A 20,853-nucleotide genomic window follows, 5' to 3' on the forward strand; every position below is an offset into this window, starting at 1 on the left:
TTGGAAACAAAATCTCATCAAATGGGAATTCCTCACTGGATCTGATAACTGTGAGTGTGGGAAAACCAAGTCCATGGAACACCTTCTTTCTTGTCCCACCCCCCCTTCTTCAGTCATCTTGCACCAAAGAGGATCTTCCATTTTATACAGAAAGAGCAGTTGATTGTGCAAGTTAGTGGAGGAACATGCGACTATATTTATTGTATATAACTTGTAAATAGTTTACCATTCCCTTTACATTTTACTTATTATTCCCTTTATAATTTAAGCTGTTCTTATTTGTAATATATCCTAATTAGCTGTAAATAACGTTGTACCAATCATTTAGTAATGTACAACTTGCTTGGATACAAAATAAATAAACAAATAACCTAGTCTAGCCATAAATACTGTTACAACTTGAACAGCACATACATTGGGTACTGCTATATGCATGTATAACATGCATATAGCAGTACCCAATGTTTGAAGTGTCCTCCCTTTTGCCTTCACACATGCAAATTCTTGGTTTCACCCTTTATCCAAGAATATAATTCTTGGCATCTTTAATTTATAGTATAACCAAGTGGAAAAACTTCCAACATCTATCTCTAATCCAGAGTGCTTTAGTAATAAACGCCTTCTGACTACTTCATTACTATCTCTAATCCAGAGTATTTTAGTAATAAGGTGTGACACCTTTTGACTAACTTGCATATGGAAATATGACTTCTTCATTACTTCAACCTTGGTATCGCCTCTGGGTCTGGCTCCCACTGATAAGGTTCACTGTTGAGGGAGGAAGTCTGCTGTCCTGGATGAGACTTTTTGCTCTCTTAAGGTTTCTGCCTTGAGAGTGCTGCTGAGTATCCAGGGATCTGGGTATGCTGGGCTGACCTCCATGAAGGTTGCCTCTGCAAATATTAATGGTTCTGCTTAGTGGTAGGGTGAGCCTGTTACTCAGCAGAGGCACCGCTGAGTTAAATGATCATTTGGGTTGCTCACTGTTGGGCAATCTGATGGATAGCCTGAATTTTTGGAGACTTTTGTGCACATAAACAAGAAGGTCCAAACTGGTCTGGAGAAGTGGCCCCTTCCTATAATGCATAGCATTATACATGTCCATAAGGACATGTGTTGTATTATGGGATATTAAGGCAATTGATCTAAAGTTATTAGCCTATATATACAAGTAGGCCCAGTCATGAAGTGACTTCACTAGTAAACCTTTTTTTGCTTACACTTGGATAAAGGATGAAACCAAGAATATAACTTCTTGGCATCTTTAATTTATGTCACACTTATGCTAGTATAGCTGACAGTGATCACACCCACTTCTTCTAAGCATTAATTAGAAAATGTGGGTGGTAACATTTTGCATGACAATTTTCTAGGTAGTTTTTGATGTTACCAATTCCTGAGAACCAAAATCTCACATTTATGGGTTATGCTACTTTGAACCTTAGCAGATACACAACACAAAAGGATACAATTGTGTAACATCATGAAATATAAAAAAACTACAGTTCTCCTAAACAAATGATCATGCAATGCAAATTACAACAAAATGATAAAAGTTAGACTTACATCGTTGTTCAACAAAGTATTTGTCTAGAGGCTGGCTAACTGGCATTGGCCTTTTATCCACAACAAATGGTAGCTGCCAGTTTTTTTCTGATATTATGGATATATCACCTTCCAAATTACTAATATCAATTGAGGTTTCACAATCAGAATAGAAGTCATTTCTCAGTTCTGTTTGTGATTCTGTAGTAAGATCTGAACGATTTCTTCTAGATTTACTTTTTTTCCTTCGTTGATGACTTCTTTTAGAAATTGCTACATCACTGTGACTAGGCTCACCTTTTATGCATCTATTCATTGGAGATGTTTGTTCTTTTATACTACTATTCATGCTACTATCATCAGCTACTGCACTGTTTATTTTGGCGTGTCGAACTTCTTTCCATTTTGATTCAACATCACTTTGGATTACTGTTGCTCTCTCAGAATTAGGAGTTGCAGCATTCTTGTGATACTTCATATTTTGTAAATGTATTTCTCCAGATACAGGAATGTGACGTCCTGCACGACTTAAATCATCATTAGATATTACTTTATCTACTGAAGTTTTTCCAGTGGTACGCAAAGAATCTCTGTCAATATCATCATTTACCATAGAATATAAACTGTCCGAAATCTCAGTGCTATTTTCAATCAGTTCACTGTCATTCGATGAACAGCTGTGATCAGGAGTACCTGTTACTGTATCAGTGTTATTTACTTCTGCTTCAGTAGACTGCTTTCGATTTCGGCGTTTTACTCTAGAATGAGAATGTGACCTATCTTCTAAAATCTTGTCAGGCAAAGGTGGCAAACTTCTTCCAATACCGCCCGGCATTTTGCATCACATATAACACCAAAATAATACACATATACACGAATTAACTGTGTGTACAGTGAAAATATTACTAACTATAACTGTAATACAGTACAATAGGTCAGTAAACGAAAAGATAACAACACCATATTGTAGTTTGTAGCGTATCACTAACTATAACTGCACTAAATTCGTAACTGCTATCGACATTTCTCGAAGAGATAACAACATATATATTTTTTAACTTGCAACTTGCAGTAACATCTGAATCCAAGCAACCGCCAACTCGCTAAGATATTTGCTTGATACTATGAGGCGCCACACTACAGGTTCATCCAACCAAAACTTTTGTGTGAATAAACATGGAAAGTTATTCTTCATCATGGTTTGGTTTGGTTTAGTTTGGTTCACATGGAATTACACTAGGCTGACCATACGTATACCGTTTTTTTTTTTTTTTTTTTTTTTTTTTGAACGGGACAGTACCGTTTTTTTTTTTCATATTTTCCGGCCGTCCCGTCATTTTTATAAAAAATTCAGTTTTGTCTCGTTTTTAATAAAAACTATTAAATATACTTTAATATTGCTCCATCATAAATTATTATTCATAACCTATAATCGCATATCAGTATCTTGATTAATTATGGAGTCGCATTGTTTGATACTAAATATCGAATCTGCAGTGATTTATTCAAAGAAAGAAGAAAAAAAAAAACGTTGGCAACACTTGCGCTTCTCTGACGCGTCGTCAACTGCTGTGGCGTTCTGCTGCTGTCGACTGTTTACCAAATGAGATTGAATCTTTTGCAGTGAAAGTATACAAATACTTCATTATATAAGTCAGAAGTGAAGAACTGAAAAACTTTTGTGACTTTGCAGGAAACAATTACCCTAAATTCTTAGAGCATGGAAATACAAGATTTTTGTGTTTGAATCCATCAATTGACAGAATTTTAAGTGTCTTCGTTCGATGGGCTTCGTTCTTATTTTCTTTCAGAAAAATGACCTATTATGTTGCGAAAATTGTTTGAAGATCCCTATTTGAAATTGTGGTTGCCATTTGCAAGAGATTCCAAACATATATTGCATTTTGGGGTGAAAAGATTAGCAGCCGTATACCACATTGGTGGAACTGTACTCCAAGAGATTGATGAGGCCAGGGACTTGGGAGTGTTGGTGAATAGGGAGATGAAGTTTAGGGGGCACATTGCGAAAGTAGCTAAATCAGCTCATCAACTCACTTGGTTGTTGAAAAATACCTTGACGAGCAGAGACAAGCAAGTTATTGTACCTCTGTACCGAGCCTTGATAAGACCTCATCTCGACTACTGTGCCCAGATTTGGTCACCTCGGTTCCTTCTTGATGGGGAGGAGGTGGAGAGGATCCAGAGGCGAGTGACTAAGATGATAACAGGTCTATGGAATGAACCATATGAGAACAGGTTGAAGATTTGTGGGTTGCAGAAACTAGTTGATAGGCGGAGGAGGGGAGATATGATTGAGACATTCAAATTGCTAAAGGGATTCTATAGGATTAATTCAGAGGATATTTTTGAGATCAGGACTGCTGGTGGGAGAACTAGGGGACACCTATGGAAGCTGGGCAAGAGTATGGTTAGCAGGGGTGTTAGAGCTGGGTTCTTTACTTTTAGAGTGTTAAATGAGTGGAATAAGCTGCCAGAGTCTGTTGTGGGTGCTATGACGGTGAACGAGTTCAAGACAAGGTATGATAGATACTGTGAGAATGTAATCGCTTTGTTGTGTGGACATGATGTTTAGGGCCTCCCTCGATGAGTCTAAGGACTCCTGGAGTCGCCCGAAATAATAATAATAATAATAATAATAATAATAATAATAATAATAATAATAATAATAATAATAATAATAATATTTAATAATAATAATAATAATAATAATAATAACAATAATAATAATATTAACTTAATTGAAAAAGATAATATTTCAGTTACAGAAGCAGCCATGAACATTGAAAATCTTGTCAACAATTTAGAGTCCAGAAAAAGTGGAGTGTTTGTAACTACTGATGTCAAAAAACTGAATATGTTAGTAGATACGGGAGAAATTATTGAGGCTAAGATTTTTTATGGTAGTTGAGAATTTCTATGAAACCAGCTTAGAATATACTAAGAAGTGGAAGTGCAGTTTAGGAAACACTGAGAACTTGAAGTGGGTGTTACTAAAGGAAGATACCTGAATGGAAAGAAATACAGGACAGCCTGAACGAGAACTCATCACATGCACAGAATCAGAAGAAACTCGTGTATTCGATTAGCGGACCCTCATAAAATCTATAATTGTGAGAAAGTTGGATACATGGAATAAAGAAAACCTGATGGGTACAGATTTTTCTTTTTTTCTGAAATGAGCGAAAAACGCCTAGACTTTCAAGACTTTTGTAATATTGTAGTTTATTCTTTCTCTTCCAGAAAGTACAGCACTTGTCGAGAGAATAGTTTCTGTTATGAACACGGTATGTGGTCAAAGGAGAAATATAGATTAAGTGTTGAGACAAAGCCATCATTATTTGTAAGACAAAATTGGATCATGGAGTGCAAGAAGTTTTATGATAAGGTGTTGAAAGACCGAAATTTTCTGCTTAGGATCACTTCATCGGAAAAATATTTATGGTATGATCATGGTGATATATAGTCCTTCTCTGTGTCTACCTAAAATTTTTGTATGGCTTCTCTCACTAAAGAATGGTAAACTCAATATGTTTATGTAATAAAACTTTTTTATCATCTTTTTCATGAATACAGAATATTACATAACCCATTCCCGTTTTTGCCGTCCCAATGTCCCGTTTTTGTTTCAAGAAAATATGGTAAGCCTATTCTTAGGATGATTTAAAGTGGTTATGAGTTCCACATATCAGATATGATATCCGAACTCATAATCATTCACTTAAAGCGACTATGAATTCAGTATATGCTGTAGGATAATTGCTTGCTTTTAATCCAGTTTCTCTATTTTACAACAGGAAACCTTAATTCCCCTTTTAGAATTTTTATTTTATTTTATTTTAGTTATTAAATACGAATTAATTTTCATTTGTGAATTTTGTCTCCCCAGCAGAAAGTAACCTTCTGGTAAACTGGTGTTTAGGAACTGTTGTTCCCAACAGTATTTACAAAATTTAGGACCTCATGTTAGTAATGTCGCATAGATGGAGGATTGAGTAATGAAGATGGTGAGTTGTAGTGGTGTAGTGTGCGTGTGCCGTCATACGATAAGTCCTTGGACTCCTTGGAGGAATCACACACACACACACACACACACACACACACACACACACACACACACACACACATATATATATATATATGTGTGTGTATATATATATATATATATATATATATTTATTTATTTATTTATTTATTTATTACATATGATACATATGTATCATATGTAATAAAACTTAATAATTATTACGTATGATGCATTTCATTACATATGATACATACTTGATTACATATTTTTCTTTTAAAAATTTCAATCTTTTTTTTTTTAAATAGCCTGTGTAGCTCAGTGGATGTGGCGTTTGCATACCACGGCGCTTGGCCGCACGAAGGAAGATTTGGGTTCGAGTCTAGTTGGCGACTAGAGGAAATTTTTCTAAGCCTTTTTTCGACCGGTTCCCGAGTTAGTCGATCTCTGGCATGGGCAAACGGGTTTTTCCACCCGGAGACTCGGGTTTTTCGTCCCGTAAACTCAAGAAAATCGACCGTAGAACCCACATTATTTCAGACATTAAATATATTGTGTTAATGTTAGGGACCAGGAGATGGCGGCACATTTGAGCCGTCTCTCTTTACTGTGTACCGCTTAATTAGTGATAGCCTTGGGCCATCTATCTCTGATTGGTACCAGTGGAGATTGAACTGCTCACTCAGTCTCCAAAAGTTAGATAGGGCTAAATGGACTCGCCTACTCCAGTATACGAGAATAAAAAGGCGTTAACTGAGCTGATTTTTTTTTAAATTAAAATTATGATTAATATTGTGATTACATATTTACAACAGGTTTAATTCTGTTTTTTTTTTTTGATAAAATTCGTATAGAATTTTTCTTTTCTTTTTTTTCCTGTATAATAATAATAATAATAATAATAATAATAATAATAATAATAATAATAATAATAATAATACAGCATTTTTTCATTTAACAATGAGTTATATATATATTTACAATTTTGATTAAATTTTTTTTTTTTTAGTATATTTAAGTGCTGTAACTACAGCACTGAAATGTGATATATGGGTTTGGGTTTTTGTTAAATTTAATTTTATTTTTTTTTAAATCTTGGATGAGATGTAATTTCTCATCTTTCATCCTCGAAGCTTATTTGTAAGCTTATCTGAGGATGACACCAGTTAGTTATCATTTATGGGTTTGTTTGCTGTGTTGGGAAGTTACAAAATCAAACCTATGTTTAATAGTTTTGATTTCCACTGGCCGTTGATTGTGAAATTCGCGCACTCCACGTACAGACATGTGCACGCATACATGATAACTTGGAGTAGGATTGTGTGAGGGAAGAACCACACACGCACGCATACCCCCCCCCCAAATAGAAGTTATAAAAAGGTTTCTTTTATTGATCTATAATCATCATGAATTCAATTGACCATCTTTTAACTAGAATTTGACAAGACCTACGGATGACGATAATTATTAAAAAAACGACATTCTGACACCTACACATTCAGATTTGACAATGCTCGTAGAAATTCAGATTATTTAGAGGCTACACGTTACTCATCACTAAACGCACCATGCACTGAATGATCTGTAAAATCATGGGCATACTCGTTTACTTATAGATTAGATTTAGGCTTTTACAGTTTTTCATAGGACAGACAAGAGCAGCTTCCAGGCTGATATAATCCAAGTTACCAAATGATAACAATGGTTTCCACTACAAGTTAATATGTATTGTTTGCAACATTACCACCAAGAAGAGGTAAAATTTAACCGGTATTCGTATTATATTGTTACTTTATTTCATGAAGTCACAATGCCATCAACGGGTATATATTCAGATATCCAGTGAGAGAGAAAACAGGTCGATTAAAGGTTCAGGCCTAATATGTTCTAAAGACAACGTTGTTATAATAGGTTCGCAATGACCCTCAGACGACTATCTTATCATAGACATGGATTCAATTGCACTGGCAGAAGGGATTGTCCAATTAGGCATAATGGACTGTCCATTTAATTGAAGATTGATGTTTCTATGATGATCTCGTAGGATAGTGAATCAGGGCGGTTGGAGGTACTGGTCCATTGTTTTAGCATTTAAGGGTCCACTAGATGGTTGGTTAAAGACGTTCGGTTACACTAGCGCCAGCTAAGGTCTGATGGATGTTACACGAGATTAATATCTAACCGCGAGGTGGGGGAGGTAGTGGTATGATTACTCTGTAATTCCATTAAAGATTCAGTTCGCACTTTCATGCAGAACTCATTACGAGAACTCAGAAGGAGATGAGAATTCGTAAAAGAAACGCACCGTCAAGTATTCTTGAGGGAGTGAGGCTGGTAGATTCTACTCTTTAAAAGAATAAAAGTCATTCGTGAGATATTCTTGAAGGGAAAATGGATAGCGTTCGGTTTCAAGGGAATACAAGTAAGCAATTGTGATTTATCATTATTTGTTAGAGATGCCCTGTTGAATCTCAATGTATCCATGAGGATCAAGGTCATCCAGCGCTGAAGCGTTTGGAAGGTTGGAGGATAACAGTTCAGTGTTGTTTCTTCTTCATTGTAAGTCCAATTGGTTTGCTGTTTCGAGGTTTGTGAAATCAAAACTTTCTGAATATAACGACTTCCGGTGATACTAAAATCTTTGGTGGGGTCATACATGAGGCAAATATTTGGCAGCAAGGCGCGGAGGAAACTGTACACTGTTTGTTCGTAATGGTGTCCCTCCGCAAGGATAGTCCCAACAAAAGATTCAGAAGTTCCCAGAGTTGATTAACATACACAACGTTTACAAAGAGGTTTATGTAATCCACTTTTAATATCTTTTATTATTCTATATATTTTTATATATTAATATAATTTGTTATTTTCTTATATATAATAGTATAGTATGCAATAGAGAAAATATTATTTTTTAATATTGTTTAGTAAGTAATTTACTATTGTTAATGAATCGTATATACTTTCATCATTATATGCTATGCAAATAATAGGATATAAAACAAAAATCAACCATGTACAATTATATAATTTATTTTGTTACATTTTTATTATTATATTTTTTGATATATTTTGATATACACTATTATATCGTTATTATAAAGATTTATTTCAAATTTTTTGTTTAAAGTATTTTTTGTTCCTGTATTTCTACTCATGATCGTTCATTAAATAGGGTACCTGCAAGTATAAGAATTTTCCTTACTTCCATAGTAAATATGGATTTATATCGCAACGCACCATGGGGGTGATCGGATTCTATTCTTGGGGTGGTAGATGACAGGGGAGTGGCCTTCGGAGTGAGGACGATGCGGAGAAATGCCACTAAAATCCGACAATGTGAGATCAAACTCTCGTCCTCTCGACTGAAGCCAGTCACGCTGTTGTGTATCAAGGGGTGAGTGACGTTAGTATAGCAGGCGTTCGTTATCTGCCAAGTGTTAATGTTTCTCAAATGGGGATTAGAATCCGAAACTTGAATTCAATTTGGAGAAGAATATAGTGTTTTTTTTTTCTGTCAGAAAATTTGGATTCCACTTCGATCGCTTATCAAAAAAAAAAAAAAAAAAAAGCACGTTTGCTACAGCAAACGTGCTTTTTTTTTTTTTTTTTTTTTTTGATAAGCGAGTCTGTTATTTTAATTGCATCACGTTTCCAAAAGTTTTCAAGATATGAAACAAAAAACCGAAAGTAATAATGTTTCTGGACCTCAGTGATTCGATCCAGTGAGCGAGAAATCAGGTCAACTAAGTTCAGGTCTGGTATGTTGTGAACCTAATCGTCTAGGTTCCTAAGGATCCTAGACGATTAGGTTATCATAGACACGATTCAATTTCAGTGCCATCATGGATTGTCTATTAGGCATAATGGACTGCCCATTTAATTGAAGATTGGTATTGCTATGAAGATCTCGTAGGATAGTGAAACACGCGCGTTCGGAGGTACTTATGAGGTTCATTGTTTTAGCTTGTAAGGGTCCACTAGATGGTTGGTTATAAACGGTGAATTACACTAGCGCCAACCGAGGTCTGATGGATCGTAAATGAGACTAATATCTAACCGTGAGGTGGGTGAGGAAGTGATATAATTACTCTGTGATTGTACGAAAGATCCAGTTCATACGTCCATACAGAACTCATTACGAGAACTCTTAAAAGAAATGAGCCATCGAGTTTTCTTGAGGGACGAGGGAGTCAGATTCTACACTTTAAAAGAATAAAACTCCGTCGTGGGAAATTCTTATGGATCGTTATTCTAATGAACAATGATCCATGACTCATGGATCATTATTCATTAGAGATTCCCTGTGAAATCTCAATGTATCCATGAAGATCAAGGTCATCCAGCGCTGATGTGTTAAGACTGTTGGAGGAAAACGTTCAGCGTTAAGTTTTTTCTTCTTTGTAAGTTTGTTGTTTCGAGATTTCTGAAGACAAAACTTCATTAATACAACAACTTTTGGTGATGGTGGAATCTGAGGCAGGGTCATATATGAGGCAGATTATCTGACAATGAGCCGAGGAGGAAACTGTTTACTCTTTCTTGGTAATGGTGTTCCCTCCCCCAACTAATGATTCAGAAGTTCCCTGAGTTGATATACATAAATGACAGTTACAATGAGGTTCATGTGGTCCAATTTTAAAATCTTTTATTATTCTAAATGATAAGATGATAAAGTGAGATTCAGAAAAGCTGGATGAATCGGAAATCTCATTCATTGAAGATGATTTTCAAATATCGGGAATGATGTAGTTTCTTAATTTTGAATATCGGAATCACACTGAATCATCTTCCGTATTACAGAATGTGGGTTGATTTGTGTCGTGCGTGGTTAGAGGCGAGGGGGTTACGACATGAATGTTTCCATTAGGTGTTTAAAGGTGAAGCGGATGGGTCCTAATGGAAGCAAAATCTGCATGAAGTACGTAAGATCTTTCTCCAATGTTCATTGTCGTGGAAACTTACATCTGAGCGGGCCGCAGTGTGGAGGATATCGTTTTGCATTCTCATCTCGTGAAGAGGGATGTACAGTGGTATGAAAATATGCGGGATATGTGTTAATTTGTTGATAAAACAGCCATGCTACCATAGGCCATTATCAGATTACCACACGTAATTTTTTTGATTACATGTGGTAAACCGCTCTTACGGCCTTAACTTTTTAAAAGAAATCGTTAAATTAAAACGATTCCTTAAACGAAACAATAAATTGTGCCCTGTCATTCCCTATTAAAGCTAGATAGCTTCAGCGAGGTTAGCCTAGTGGCTATGCGCTTCGTAACAATAGGCAAGGGGAAGGAGTGTCCTAGGTTCGGTTCCCGTCGACGACGTGAGGAGCTCAAGGATCTTCCTCAGTCATAGCCAAGTTAGCTGGTCTTGGGCGTGGACAGCAAAGTTTTTCTACCCAGTTTATCTGGGGTTTTTCATCCCGCAAGCAGGTAAACTGAGAACACACGGATTTATAGTCATAGGATACCTCCAGGAATAAGGAGTAACCAACCTATTCCGTAGGATTTCGGTTCCGAATGCCTACACGGTAAAATATGTAGGTCTGCGCGTGAGCGTAAAATTAGAATTGGAATTAGAATATTTTTTTATATTAATATAATTTGTGATTTTCTTATATGTAATAGAGAAAATAATAATATATTTTTAAAATACTGATTCGTAAGTAATTTACTCTTGCTAATGAATCGCAAATATTTTAATAATTATATGCTATGGAATAATTTATTTATTTATTAACTATTTATTTTTATATGTGACCGTATTTTATTTTGATAATTTTATTATAGATTTGATATATTTTTAATATAAAGATTTATTTCAAATTTTTTGTTTAAAGTATTTTTTGTGTATTTCTCGTCATGATCGTTCATTAGATAGGGTACTTACAAGTCTAAGCATTTCCTTAGTATTTGTTGATTTATATCACAACGCACCATGGGGCGATCGGATTCTATTGTTGGGATAGTAGATGACAAAGGAATGGCCTTCGGAGTGAGGACGATGCGGAGAAATGCCTCTAAAATCCGACAATGTGAAATCAAACTCTCATCTGCCAAGTGTTAATATTTCTCAAAAGGAGATTGGAATAGGAAAATTGAAATCCATGTGGAGAAGACTACGTTTCTTTTTCTTTTTCTTATTTATATCAGAAAATTTGAATTCGTCTTCCGTTCATAAAATTATGAACACGACATACTCGGAGTTTATGATAGCGCGTAGCAATTTTGTTATTTTAATGGCGGCATCAGATTTCTGAAACGGCTTTCAAGATATGAAGCTTAAAAGGCGATGTAATAGGCTTACCATTTCTGAAGGATCAATAGAATTTTTACTTCGTTCATCACATGATTTTACTGGCTCGAGTGTAATAAGTTTACCATGAATTTAGAATTGGAGGGGATTCTCACCTGTGGGCCCCGAAGAGATGGTTTTAAAAATAGCAGATCCCTGAAAGCAAAGGAAAAGGTTGAAAATGAAAGGTTGGTTCCATTTCAAAATACAAGGAGGAAGTCATTTCGTACATACCATGTCCGAATTGAAATCCATATATGTCGTACAGCGTCTGTAGAGAGTATAAGTAATGGTTTTATCCATAGGAAAAACGTTTGCCAATATTGGTTTGCATTTTTCTGTTTTTGTTCCATTTCAAAGGGAAGAGTCCACACTTCAGTTTGGCGAGTTTCTGGAATATCAGTTATGGAGAACAAGACTGTTTAGAATAATCACCAACTGAAACTTGGACAGAATATCCAGAGTTTTGGAAACACAATGCTACCAAATAAAAGCTTTAGTGAATTATATGGTGCTCAGACTATATCCAGAGTTCCGTAGAGATAAACGTGACAGAAAAAGTGGATACAGCTGAGATTCTTTCTGTTCAATTTGAAGGATCTGTATCAACACTCCGTACCGGAAAACGACTTTAAAAATTAGACGTCGATGCAATGATGGCTGCGTATTTCTGAAGTGCATTGTAGGGCTTCAGAGTTCTTGCATAATTTTCAGTTTGAAGATAGCATTATTAGGAACTGCTTTCTTGGAATGTTTCGTTGAGGGTAACAGAAGAAAGAAAATGTAAACAGTATAATGGAATATAAGTTGATGAACTAGAGCAGTTAAAGAGGTCTGCATGAGAGAAATAAAGAAAAGAAATATTACAAGCTCCTTAAGTATAAAGAGCTAATAAGCTTCATTTCGGCAATGAAAACATTACTTAAATTAAGGGGATATTAAATCCCGCATAGTTTTAAAACCGAATAAGAAACTCAAAGATTGGAATCAGAGAGTTTCTTGCCGAATATAGTAAACTATAAAGTATCGGCGACACTAGCGTTAGCCAATGCAAGTGATCCTAGTACGTAGTACAATACCGGACGACTCGTTGCAAAGGTGGGGGAAGTCCAGATCGCTATTCTTAGGTATTTTCCATAATGTAAACACACATTTCCTAGGAAATGTATGCTGTTATTACATTATGGAGGGAGGTCACTACCCAGACCGGTTTCAGCCTTTTTTGAGGCTTCATCAGTGAGTAGAATGGGAGTTCATGTCTTTCATCATCGGCCTTTGGAGTATAAAGATTGCTGAGGGTCAGCAGGTAGTAATAGGGGAGATTAAAGAAAGGTAGAGTAGGATAGTAGTAGGTAAAAAGAGGCCTCAGTCAAACCGTTTAGCTGTGTAACCCAGAGGTTGTGGCTAAAAGGTCTGTAAAACATCATCTCCTTACACCTGTTCTAAAAAAAAAAAAAACTTTGAAATAAACTTTTCTTATATGCGCTCGTAAAATACTTTTAAATTAACAATTTAACTAACCAGGTGTCTTTGGAGGTCATCTTCTAACACCTGTTTTAGTATAAAACTTAAATCGGATTTTTTTTTTTTTTTTTTTTTAATATATATATATATAAACAGTAAGAGAACTGGCCAACCTTACACCACGGGAAGAGCAAGATTTGGGGGAAGAATCTGGCCCGAGAGATGCCGCTCACAAGGAGCGGCACCGCCTCGCTGTAAGCCTTCGCAGCCCGGGTTCTCAGATCTTCCCCCTCCTATATGAACTGTAAGAACTCGTGAAGAGAAAAAAAGAGAAGGGGAAAAAATTAGACAAACATATTTCTTTTTAAAGGAAGAGACACGGTATGATTAAGTCCTGTCTCAGGACACAGAGGATAGGAGGTTTGCACCATTTATTTACAAACCTCCCATCCCCTAGTATATGTCTTTCTTGTGCGAAAAACCTAGGTAGGTAGAAATAGATCCCGCTGAGTATTTTGGCTTGTATACTGTTTTCATCGCTGATTTGGGACTTTTTTCGCACTTTCCAGATGTGATACTTGATTACATTGATGAGAAAAATTGTAAATTTCTGAATTTTCTTGACTGGTGGGGGAAATTGAAGGTACAAGACCTCCTCTAGTGTAAGCGGCTGGATTCCCAGTACTGCGCTTAATCTTTGCCAGACATATCGGGCGGGGGGCATGAGTAAAAGAAATGTCCCACCGTTTCAATGCTCTGGCAGACGTCGCAGAAGGGGTCGCATGGTCTTGAATTGTATCGGGACATAACCAGTTTCACCGGTAGCTGACCATAGGCTATTCGCCATGCCAGATCCCGGTGAAATGGCTGTCCCCAGCTATTTCTGATATTTTGAAAAAGCGTTTCCATGTTCGTTTCTATATTTGGCTTATCACATCCGGAAAGTCGAAAGAACTCCCAATATCTTGCTTGTGGCTTTAATTTTACAATTTCCATCCCTTCGGTTTTAAATTTTTTAAGCTGTTGGCATAATGGATAATACCATTCTGGCACAACCTCTGCGCTGGGATCAGCATGTCCCTTGGTCCCGAAGTAGGGGAGAAAATGCCCTAGAAAGTATTTAATTAGGGATCCTGAAATATGGTTAGATTTTAAGGCCTTCCCTATGGTTTTGAGAGTGTTTGCATAGAATAGGCAGTTTAATTTCGGAAGTGAAAAACCCCCTTGATTGATTTTGAGTTTTAGATATTCTTTTTTAACCTCATGCTTTCTTCCGTTCCAAAAAAAATCTATTAGTATTTTGTAAAGTTGTCCTTCTTGGTTTTTTTTTTATATTAGTAATATTTATTGTATGCATTAGCATGGGGATTATTACTGTTTTTATTATTACTGTTCTTCCGTAGAAGGAGAAATAATTGGGTTTGAAAGGTTTTATTTTCTTTTCGCACTCTTCCTGCAATTTCTTAACAGGCAGTACCGGGCTCGCCGTGAATGGGACGCCTAGTACTGTTAGCGGCTGAGTTTGCGGGACTAAACCACAAGGAAAGTTATTTCTATGGAAATTTCCAAAAATTTTAATTTTGGTCTGCGAAGTATTAACGCAATGACCACTGGCCATGCTGAATTTTTGCAAAATGCCGAAATAAATGTAGATGGACTCAGAATCAATGAGCGTCGCCACTACATCATCGGCATATGCTACAATTTTGCTCTGTCTGGAGACTAGAGGTAGCGGTATTCCTCTAACTGCAGGGGAGTTATCTATTTTTCTTATGAGGGGTTCTAACGCAAGTGAGAAGAGGAGAGGGCTTAGCGGGCAGCCCTGTCTTACCCCCTTTTTAATAGGAACTGGTTCCGAGAGGAACCCGTTGATAGCTATTTGGGTAGAGGCCTTTGCGTAGATGTTTTTGATTGTTTGCCTAAGCCTCCAGCCTACACCTATTTTCTGAAGGATGTCCTGCAAGTACGTGTGTCTGACGCTGTCGTACGCTTTTTCCAGATCCGTAGAGAGAAGTGCCAAAGGGTAATTTTTATTTTTGGCCAGACGGATTAGATCTCTTAAGAAAAAGAGATTTAATTCCATCGATCTATGATGGGGGGATGGGAAAGGGGAAAGGAGAGGAAAGGGAATAGGATGGGAAGGGTGGGTGGGGAGGTGGGGAGTAGGAAAAAGGAAGTGTAGGCCTCAGCTCATATCTCACATCTATCTAGCTCCTCACTATTAGATGATACTGTTTCACCCCAGCTGTCCTGGCTCTCAAGATTGAAAGGACCACGGAGGTAGCCGATGCCCAGGTGACCTGCCCCTTCAGGGCAGCCCGCCTCGAGTTGGCCTGCGCTGCCTGGGTTTTTCCTCAGAACTACCTCCGTGGGAGACCAGGGAACAGAACAGACCTCAGGGGGGACGCAGAGACCAAGGAAATGACTCGGAGTGGAGCTGCTGCTGCAGATGGAGATCTTAAAGCAGCAGCAGGCAGAACTTGATGTTGTTGTGTCTGACATTACACAGGATTGAAGGCGAACACCACTTACTCTTAAATGTGGTGTCCCCCAGAGCCTCTCTTTCAAGATGTAAGAATCTCCTTAAGGAACCGTAGAACTTGTAAAGAACGATCCTGGAGAGATCCAACAGATTGGGAGGATTAGTAAGATTAGGAAATTTCTTTCTTACCTTCCAGATGTGGTATTTTAGCTCGTTAATAATAAACACCACTAACTTCTGCTTGTTGTTAGCTGGGGGAGCGAACTGCAGGAAGATGACTTGCTCCTGCAGTAGGAGGGGGATGCGGAGCACGTCGCTTAGCCTCCTCCAGATGAAGATGGAGATGGGACACCGGTAGAAGGCGTGCTCCACGGTGTCCAGGCTCCCGCAGAAGTCACAAAAGGGGTTCCGGGTGTTGTGGAACCGCCAGATGTTGATGTTGACTGGAAGGTGTCCATACGCAATCCTCCATGCCAGGTCCTTTCTCGACGGTTAGCCTCGATGTTTGGAGAGGTGGCCGAAGAGGATCTCGTTGTGGTTGATCCCCAGATCCGGAACATCGGTACGAACGATGTTGAAGAAGTGTTCGTACCAGGTGTAACTGTTCCGGATCGCGGCGATGTTCACACCCGAGGAGCGGAGTTGTTGCATTAGCTGGCACAGTCTGTTGTAGTCCTCTGGAACAATGTCCGCCTTGGGACCCTGGTGGACTGGGATCCCAAAAAGGGGAAGCTTGTGACCCAAGAAATACCGCACAGGGTAACTGCAGGGATATGTAGTCTACAGCACCCTGTTTAGATGGAACGCGGTATTACTTAAGTACCTGATGTTAAAGGAGGGGAGGCCAAAGCCCCCCCCCGCTTCTCCGGAAGTTGAAGGATGCTGAGGCCAACTTCCTGGCGTAGATTGCCCCAGAAGAACTTCAGGGGCTTCCTGTAGAGACGGCTTTCTTGATCCTCGCTGATGTTGGCGATGTTCAGGACGTGCTGGAGCGCAGGGCAAATGATGGGCTTGATGACGGTGGCCCTGGAGGAGAGTGACAGCTGTCCATTTTTCCAGTCCTCGAGTTTCTCGACGGTGTTGTTGTCGAGATGTTCGATGTTAAGCACGGGCCGTTCTTCAAACGGGACCCCCAGGATGGTGAGGGGGTCGGCAGTAGGGACGAGGCCTGCAGGGATGTTGTGCAGGTCCCAGACTCCATACAATTTGATCTTGGTTTAGTCGGGGTTAGATGTTAGCCCGACACTTTAAACTTCTTGAGGATGTTGAAGAAGTTCAGTACGGAGTCGTTGTCCCTGAGAGTGCCCACCACGTCATCCGCGTAGGCGATCACTTTGGGGTCATCCGTGGTGAGAGGAAGTGGAATCCCTCTAACCGCTTGAGAGTTGTTCACAGCCCGCAGGAACGGTTCAAGGACTAGAGCAAAGAGCAGCGGACTGAGGGGACACCCTTGTTTGACCCCTTTCTGGATGGTAATGGGGTCAGATAGGTGTCCGTTGATGAGGAGGCGAGTAGTGCTGTTGTTGTAGCCTCCTCTGATGATGTTAAGAAGTCCACTGCTGACCCCGACTTTCTCTATGATGTTGTAGAGAAAGCAATGCCGGACGCTGTCGAACGCTCGGTTCAGATCAATTGTCAACAATGCCATAGAATACTTTTTGATGTTAACCAGACGTAGCACTTCTCTGATGAGGATGAGATTGAACTCCATCGATCGACCAGGAACACCATACACTTGTGTACTTTTGATGATGTACCTCATCCCGATTTTCAGTCTGTTGTTGAGAACACGGGCGAGGATCTTGTAGTCCGTGTTCGACAGACTGATGGGGCGCCAGTTTTTGATGACAGAAGGGTCCCTGTTGGTTTTCGGAATGAAGGCGGTATGGCATTCCAAAAATTCTCGCGGCAGGTTCCCGGTGGTAAGGAAGATGTTGAAGACTGCCACGAGAATGGGGAGGATGTGGTCCTAGGCCTCTCGATAGAGTTCCCTGCTTAGGCCGTCTGGACCAGGCGCTTTCTTATTACGGCACTGTTTGAAGGCTGATGTTATTTCGGCCGCTGTAAAGGGTGCATCCAACCCTGCTTGGATGTGCGCAGGGAAGGAGTCAATGTTCCAACAGGAGTAATCCTGGGGGGTACTGTTTTCTGAGTAGAGTTGACTGTAGTCCCCCCAGAAGGCGTTCATGATGTCAGGTGTTGTTGTGTGGTCACACCCGTCTTCACTGATGGAGGTGATGGTTCGCTCCTGCCGGAAGTTGACGTAACGCCTGTTGTAAAAAGTGGCCGATTGCCTGTCTTCCGAGCGGAGGTGGAGACGGATCTTGATGTTCTTTTCTTCCACCTGCTTTTGCTTCTCCAATTCGATGTCGCGATTAATGTCACGGATGGTGTTGTGACATGGAAAGCCTTGGCGTTGGCTGGCCACGAACCAGCTACTCTCCTTGTAAAGGTCACGGAGCCGAGCTCTTCTGAGAAAGGCACGTTCCTGGCCCCATTTTTCATGTTTTCTTTGATGGTGATTTTGAGCCGTGCCCAGGCGTCCCAGTCCCAGCCAGCGGTGCTCCAGGTGGAGCACAGTTGGTTAAGCTTGGCCGAGAACAGGGACGGGAAGTTTGATGGTAACTTCCAGGGGCCCGGACCAACATCTACTACTTCTAAAGGATGGTACCTGAGTACGACTAATTTGTGGTCCGAGATGGAATAATTAACTGGAACGTGCCTTATTGCTTCGGCTCTGGAGACAAGGGATGGTGACAAGTAGAGACAGTCGAGCCGTGTGCCGATGCCTTGGCCTGTCCAAGTATAATCCCGACGGTAGGGGTTGTGAGTCCTCCAGATGTCCGTCAACTGGAGATTCTTAAGGTGAATTTCCAAGTCTTGGTAGCCAGCAGTACCTGTATTTGGATTTCCCCCTACTTTGTCGTAGGCCGGGTTCGCCACACAGTTGAAGTCCCCCATCAGGATGACATGATGGGCGCCGTACAGATAGTTGTGTAACGACTGGAAGAATGCAGGTTTTAATGTTGCATTTGCCGGGGCGTAGATGTTAATGTACCTGGTGGTACAGCCCCGGTACTTCCAGTCGACGGCAAGGACTCTCCCTTCTGTATCCCTCGGGATGTTATGGAAGGCTCCGAGGAGGGGGGATAGCATAAGTACCCCGACCCCGGCACGTTGACTTGTGCCGAAGCTCCAGAATGATGTCACGGGGTACTTATGGCTCAGTTCCTTTCATGTCCCGGAAGTGGAAGAAGTGAGTCTCCTGCAGGAACAAGAGCCGGATGTTATGGGCTAGCATCAGATTCCACACCTCCTGTTGTTTTGATGGTGAACGGAGCCCTCGGATGTTAAGAGAGACGACACAAAAGGGGGTGGCGACACTACGATGTTTTAGGTTATTAAACCCGGCCTAGATCTTTAATGCGTAGCCTCTTTACATACTTGCTGAGGTCGTCGATCTGTAGGGGGGAGGTAGTATATCCCGCTTCCTGCAGACCGGCTTCCAGTTTTGAGCGCGAGTTCGAAAGGACCTCGAACTCGTGCTGGGTGTTAGAGATCTTAAAGCTTGTGATCTTGTTGTCCTTAATCTTATAGCTATAGAGATTAAACTGGGAGCCGGTAAGTCTTTGGATCTTAGAGTTGATACTTTCCCTACGGGAAGAGGAGGTTTCTACCTCCATCTCGGACTCCAATGTTGTGGAGTCCAAACCTCCCTCGGGGCGACTTCGTTGGTGTTTCTTCTCTATTTTAGGGGAAGCCACCTCTTTCCTTTTCTTAGGGAGGTCTTGTGGGGGCAGAAGCTGTTGGTCCCCCTCTTCGGTGGTCAACTCTACTGCAGGGGGGATGCTGGCTGCTGCAGGGGTGTCTTGTGAAGCATCCATAGACGACGCTTCCTCTGATGTTGTTGAGGGGGGGGGATAGCTGTTGTTGTGCTATCCATTGCGTCGTCTGTTCCCTCGGCTGTTTGGTGTTCTGCTTCCGACGGTGGTAGAGGAATGTCGGAAGTGGCCGAGGGGGGGACTGGTTCCTCAGTAGATGTTATCACTGGGGGGAAACAGTCTCTTCTGCTGATGTTGTTGCAGTAACTGGACGCTTCTTTATTTTCCCCAAGATGGTCTGGGAAAATGTTTTGTCCCCTGCGTTGGTGGTGGTGGTGAGAGTAGGTGGTGCTGGAAATTCACCAGAGTCTATTACAGGCTGCGGGTTCAACGGTTATATAGGCGCCCCTGCCCTCTCTGCAAATGTGCGCAGAGAGCATGATGTAACGCTGCGTTCGGTGCTCGCGCACTTTCGGCAGGGGTGTGTGCACTGATGGGAAATATGCCCAACGCCGGAACAGTTGAAACACCTGGCTCGGGGGCAGTCACTACCCAGATGTTCCACCGAACCACATCGCAGACACTGTATTTGAACTCCGGGATAATTCACCAATACACGCGCCGTGCCGATGTTCACGAGGTTTGGCACAGGTTGGCGCATGTCCATGGTGAAGGTGACTTCACCGGAGTACCAGGCGGGGTTTTCCTGGGAGACGCTCTTTTTAATGTTACTCACTTTTCCTCATTTTGAGAATGTCTGTATCAGCACGTCATTGCCGGCTTCTAAGTACTCCATGGGGAAGCGGCTGATGGTTAACTGGCGCACTTGGGACCCAACCATGGAAGGGGTCACCTGCTTCCCTTGTACTTGGAAGCCCTCTAACAGTCTATCTCTCGTTGTCACGTTCTTAACGACTATCAGAAATCTTCCCCCTCCATAGAAGGTGAAGGAGAAGATGTTCTGGACTCCTACTAGCTCCTTTAGGACTTTAGACAGAATCCTGGGGTCCTCCAGCCCTGGTATGTCCACTCCTAGAGTCCTGGTCCTGGGGGGGACGAGGATTGTTTTGCTCATCTCGATCTCTGCGTTCTAAAAAGAAAAAAATTAGAGTCCGTAGACTCTGAATTAATCCCGTAGTACTTCAAAGGAAGTACTACCAGCAAGTTAGTACAGTTAGTAAAAAAATGCAAAATGTTAGTAG

The 20,853-nt window shown here is 40.3% G+C and overlaps 1 protein-coding gene across 1 annotated transcript in view; it reads right to left on the reverse strand.

Moving 5' to 3' along the window:
• Nucleotides 1–2,628, reverse strand: part of LOC150095227 (uncharacterized) — a 60,128-nt gene extending 57,500 nt beyond the window's left edge. The window contains exon 1 of the mRNA XM_090410460.1: nucleotides 1,567–2,628. Within this exon, the coding sequence (XP_090266586.1) occupies nucleotides 1,567–2,380 (814 nt within the window). The 5' untranslated portion in view covers nucleotides 2,381–2,628. The remainder of the gene's footprint in view (nucleotides 1–1,566) is intronic.
• Between the last annotated feature and the right edge of the window lie 18,225 nt (nucleotides 2,629–20,853).

Source organism: Typopeltis vanoorti, chromosome 20, assembly GCF_054136105.1.
Source record: "Typopeltis vanoorti isolate ZY-2024b chromosome 20, IOZ_Tvanoo_1.0, whole genome shotgun sequence".
In the NCBI taxonomy this organism is placed as follows: domain Eukaryota; kingdom Metazoa; phylum Arthropoda; class Arachnida; order Uropygi; family Thelyphonidae; genus Typopeltis; species Typopeltis vanoorti.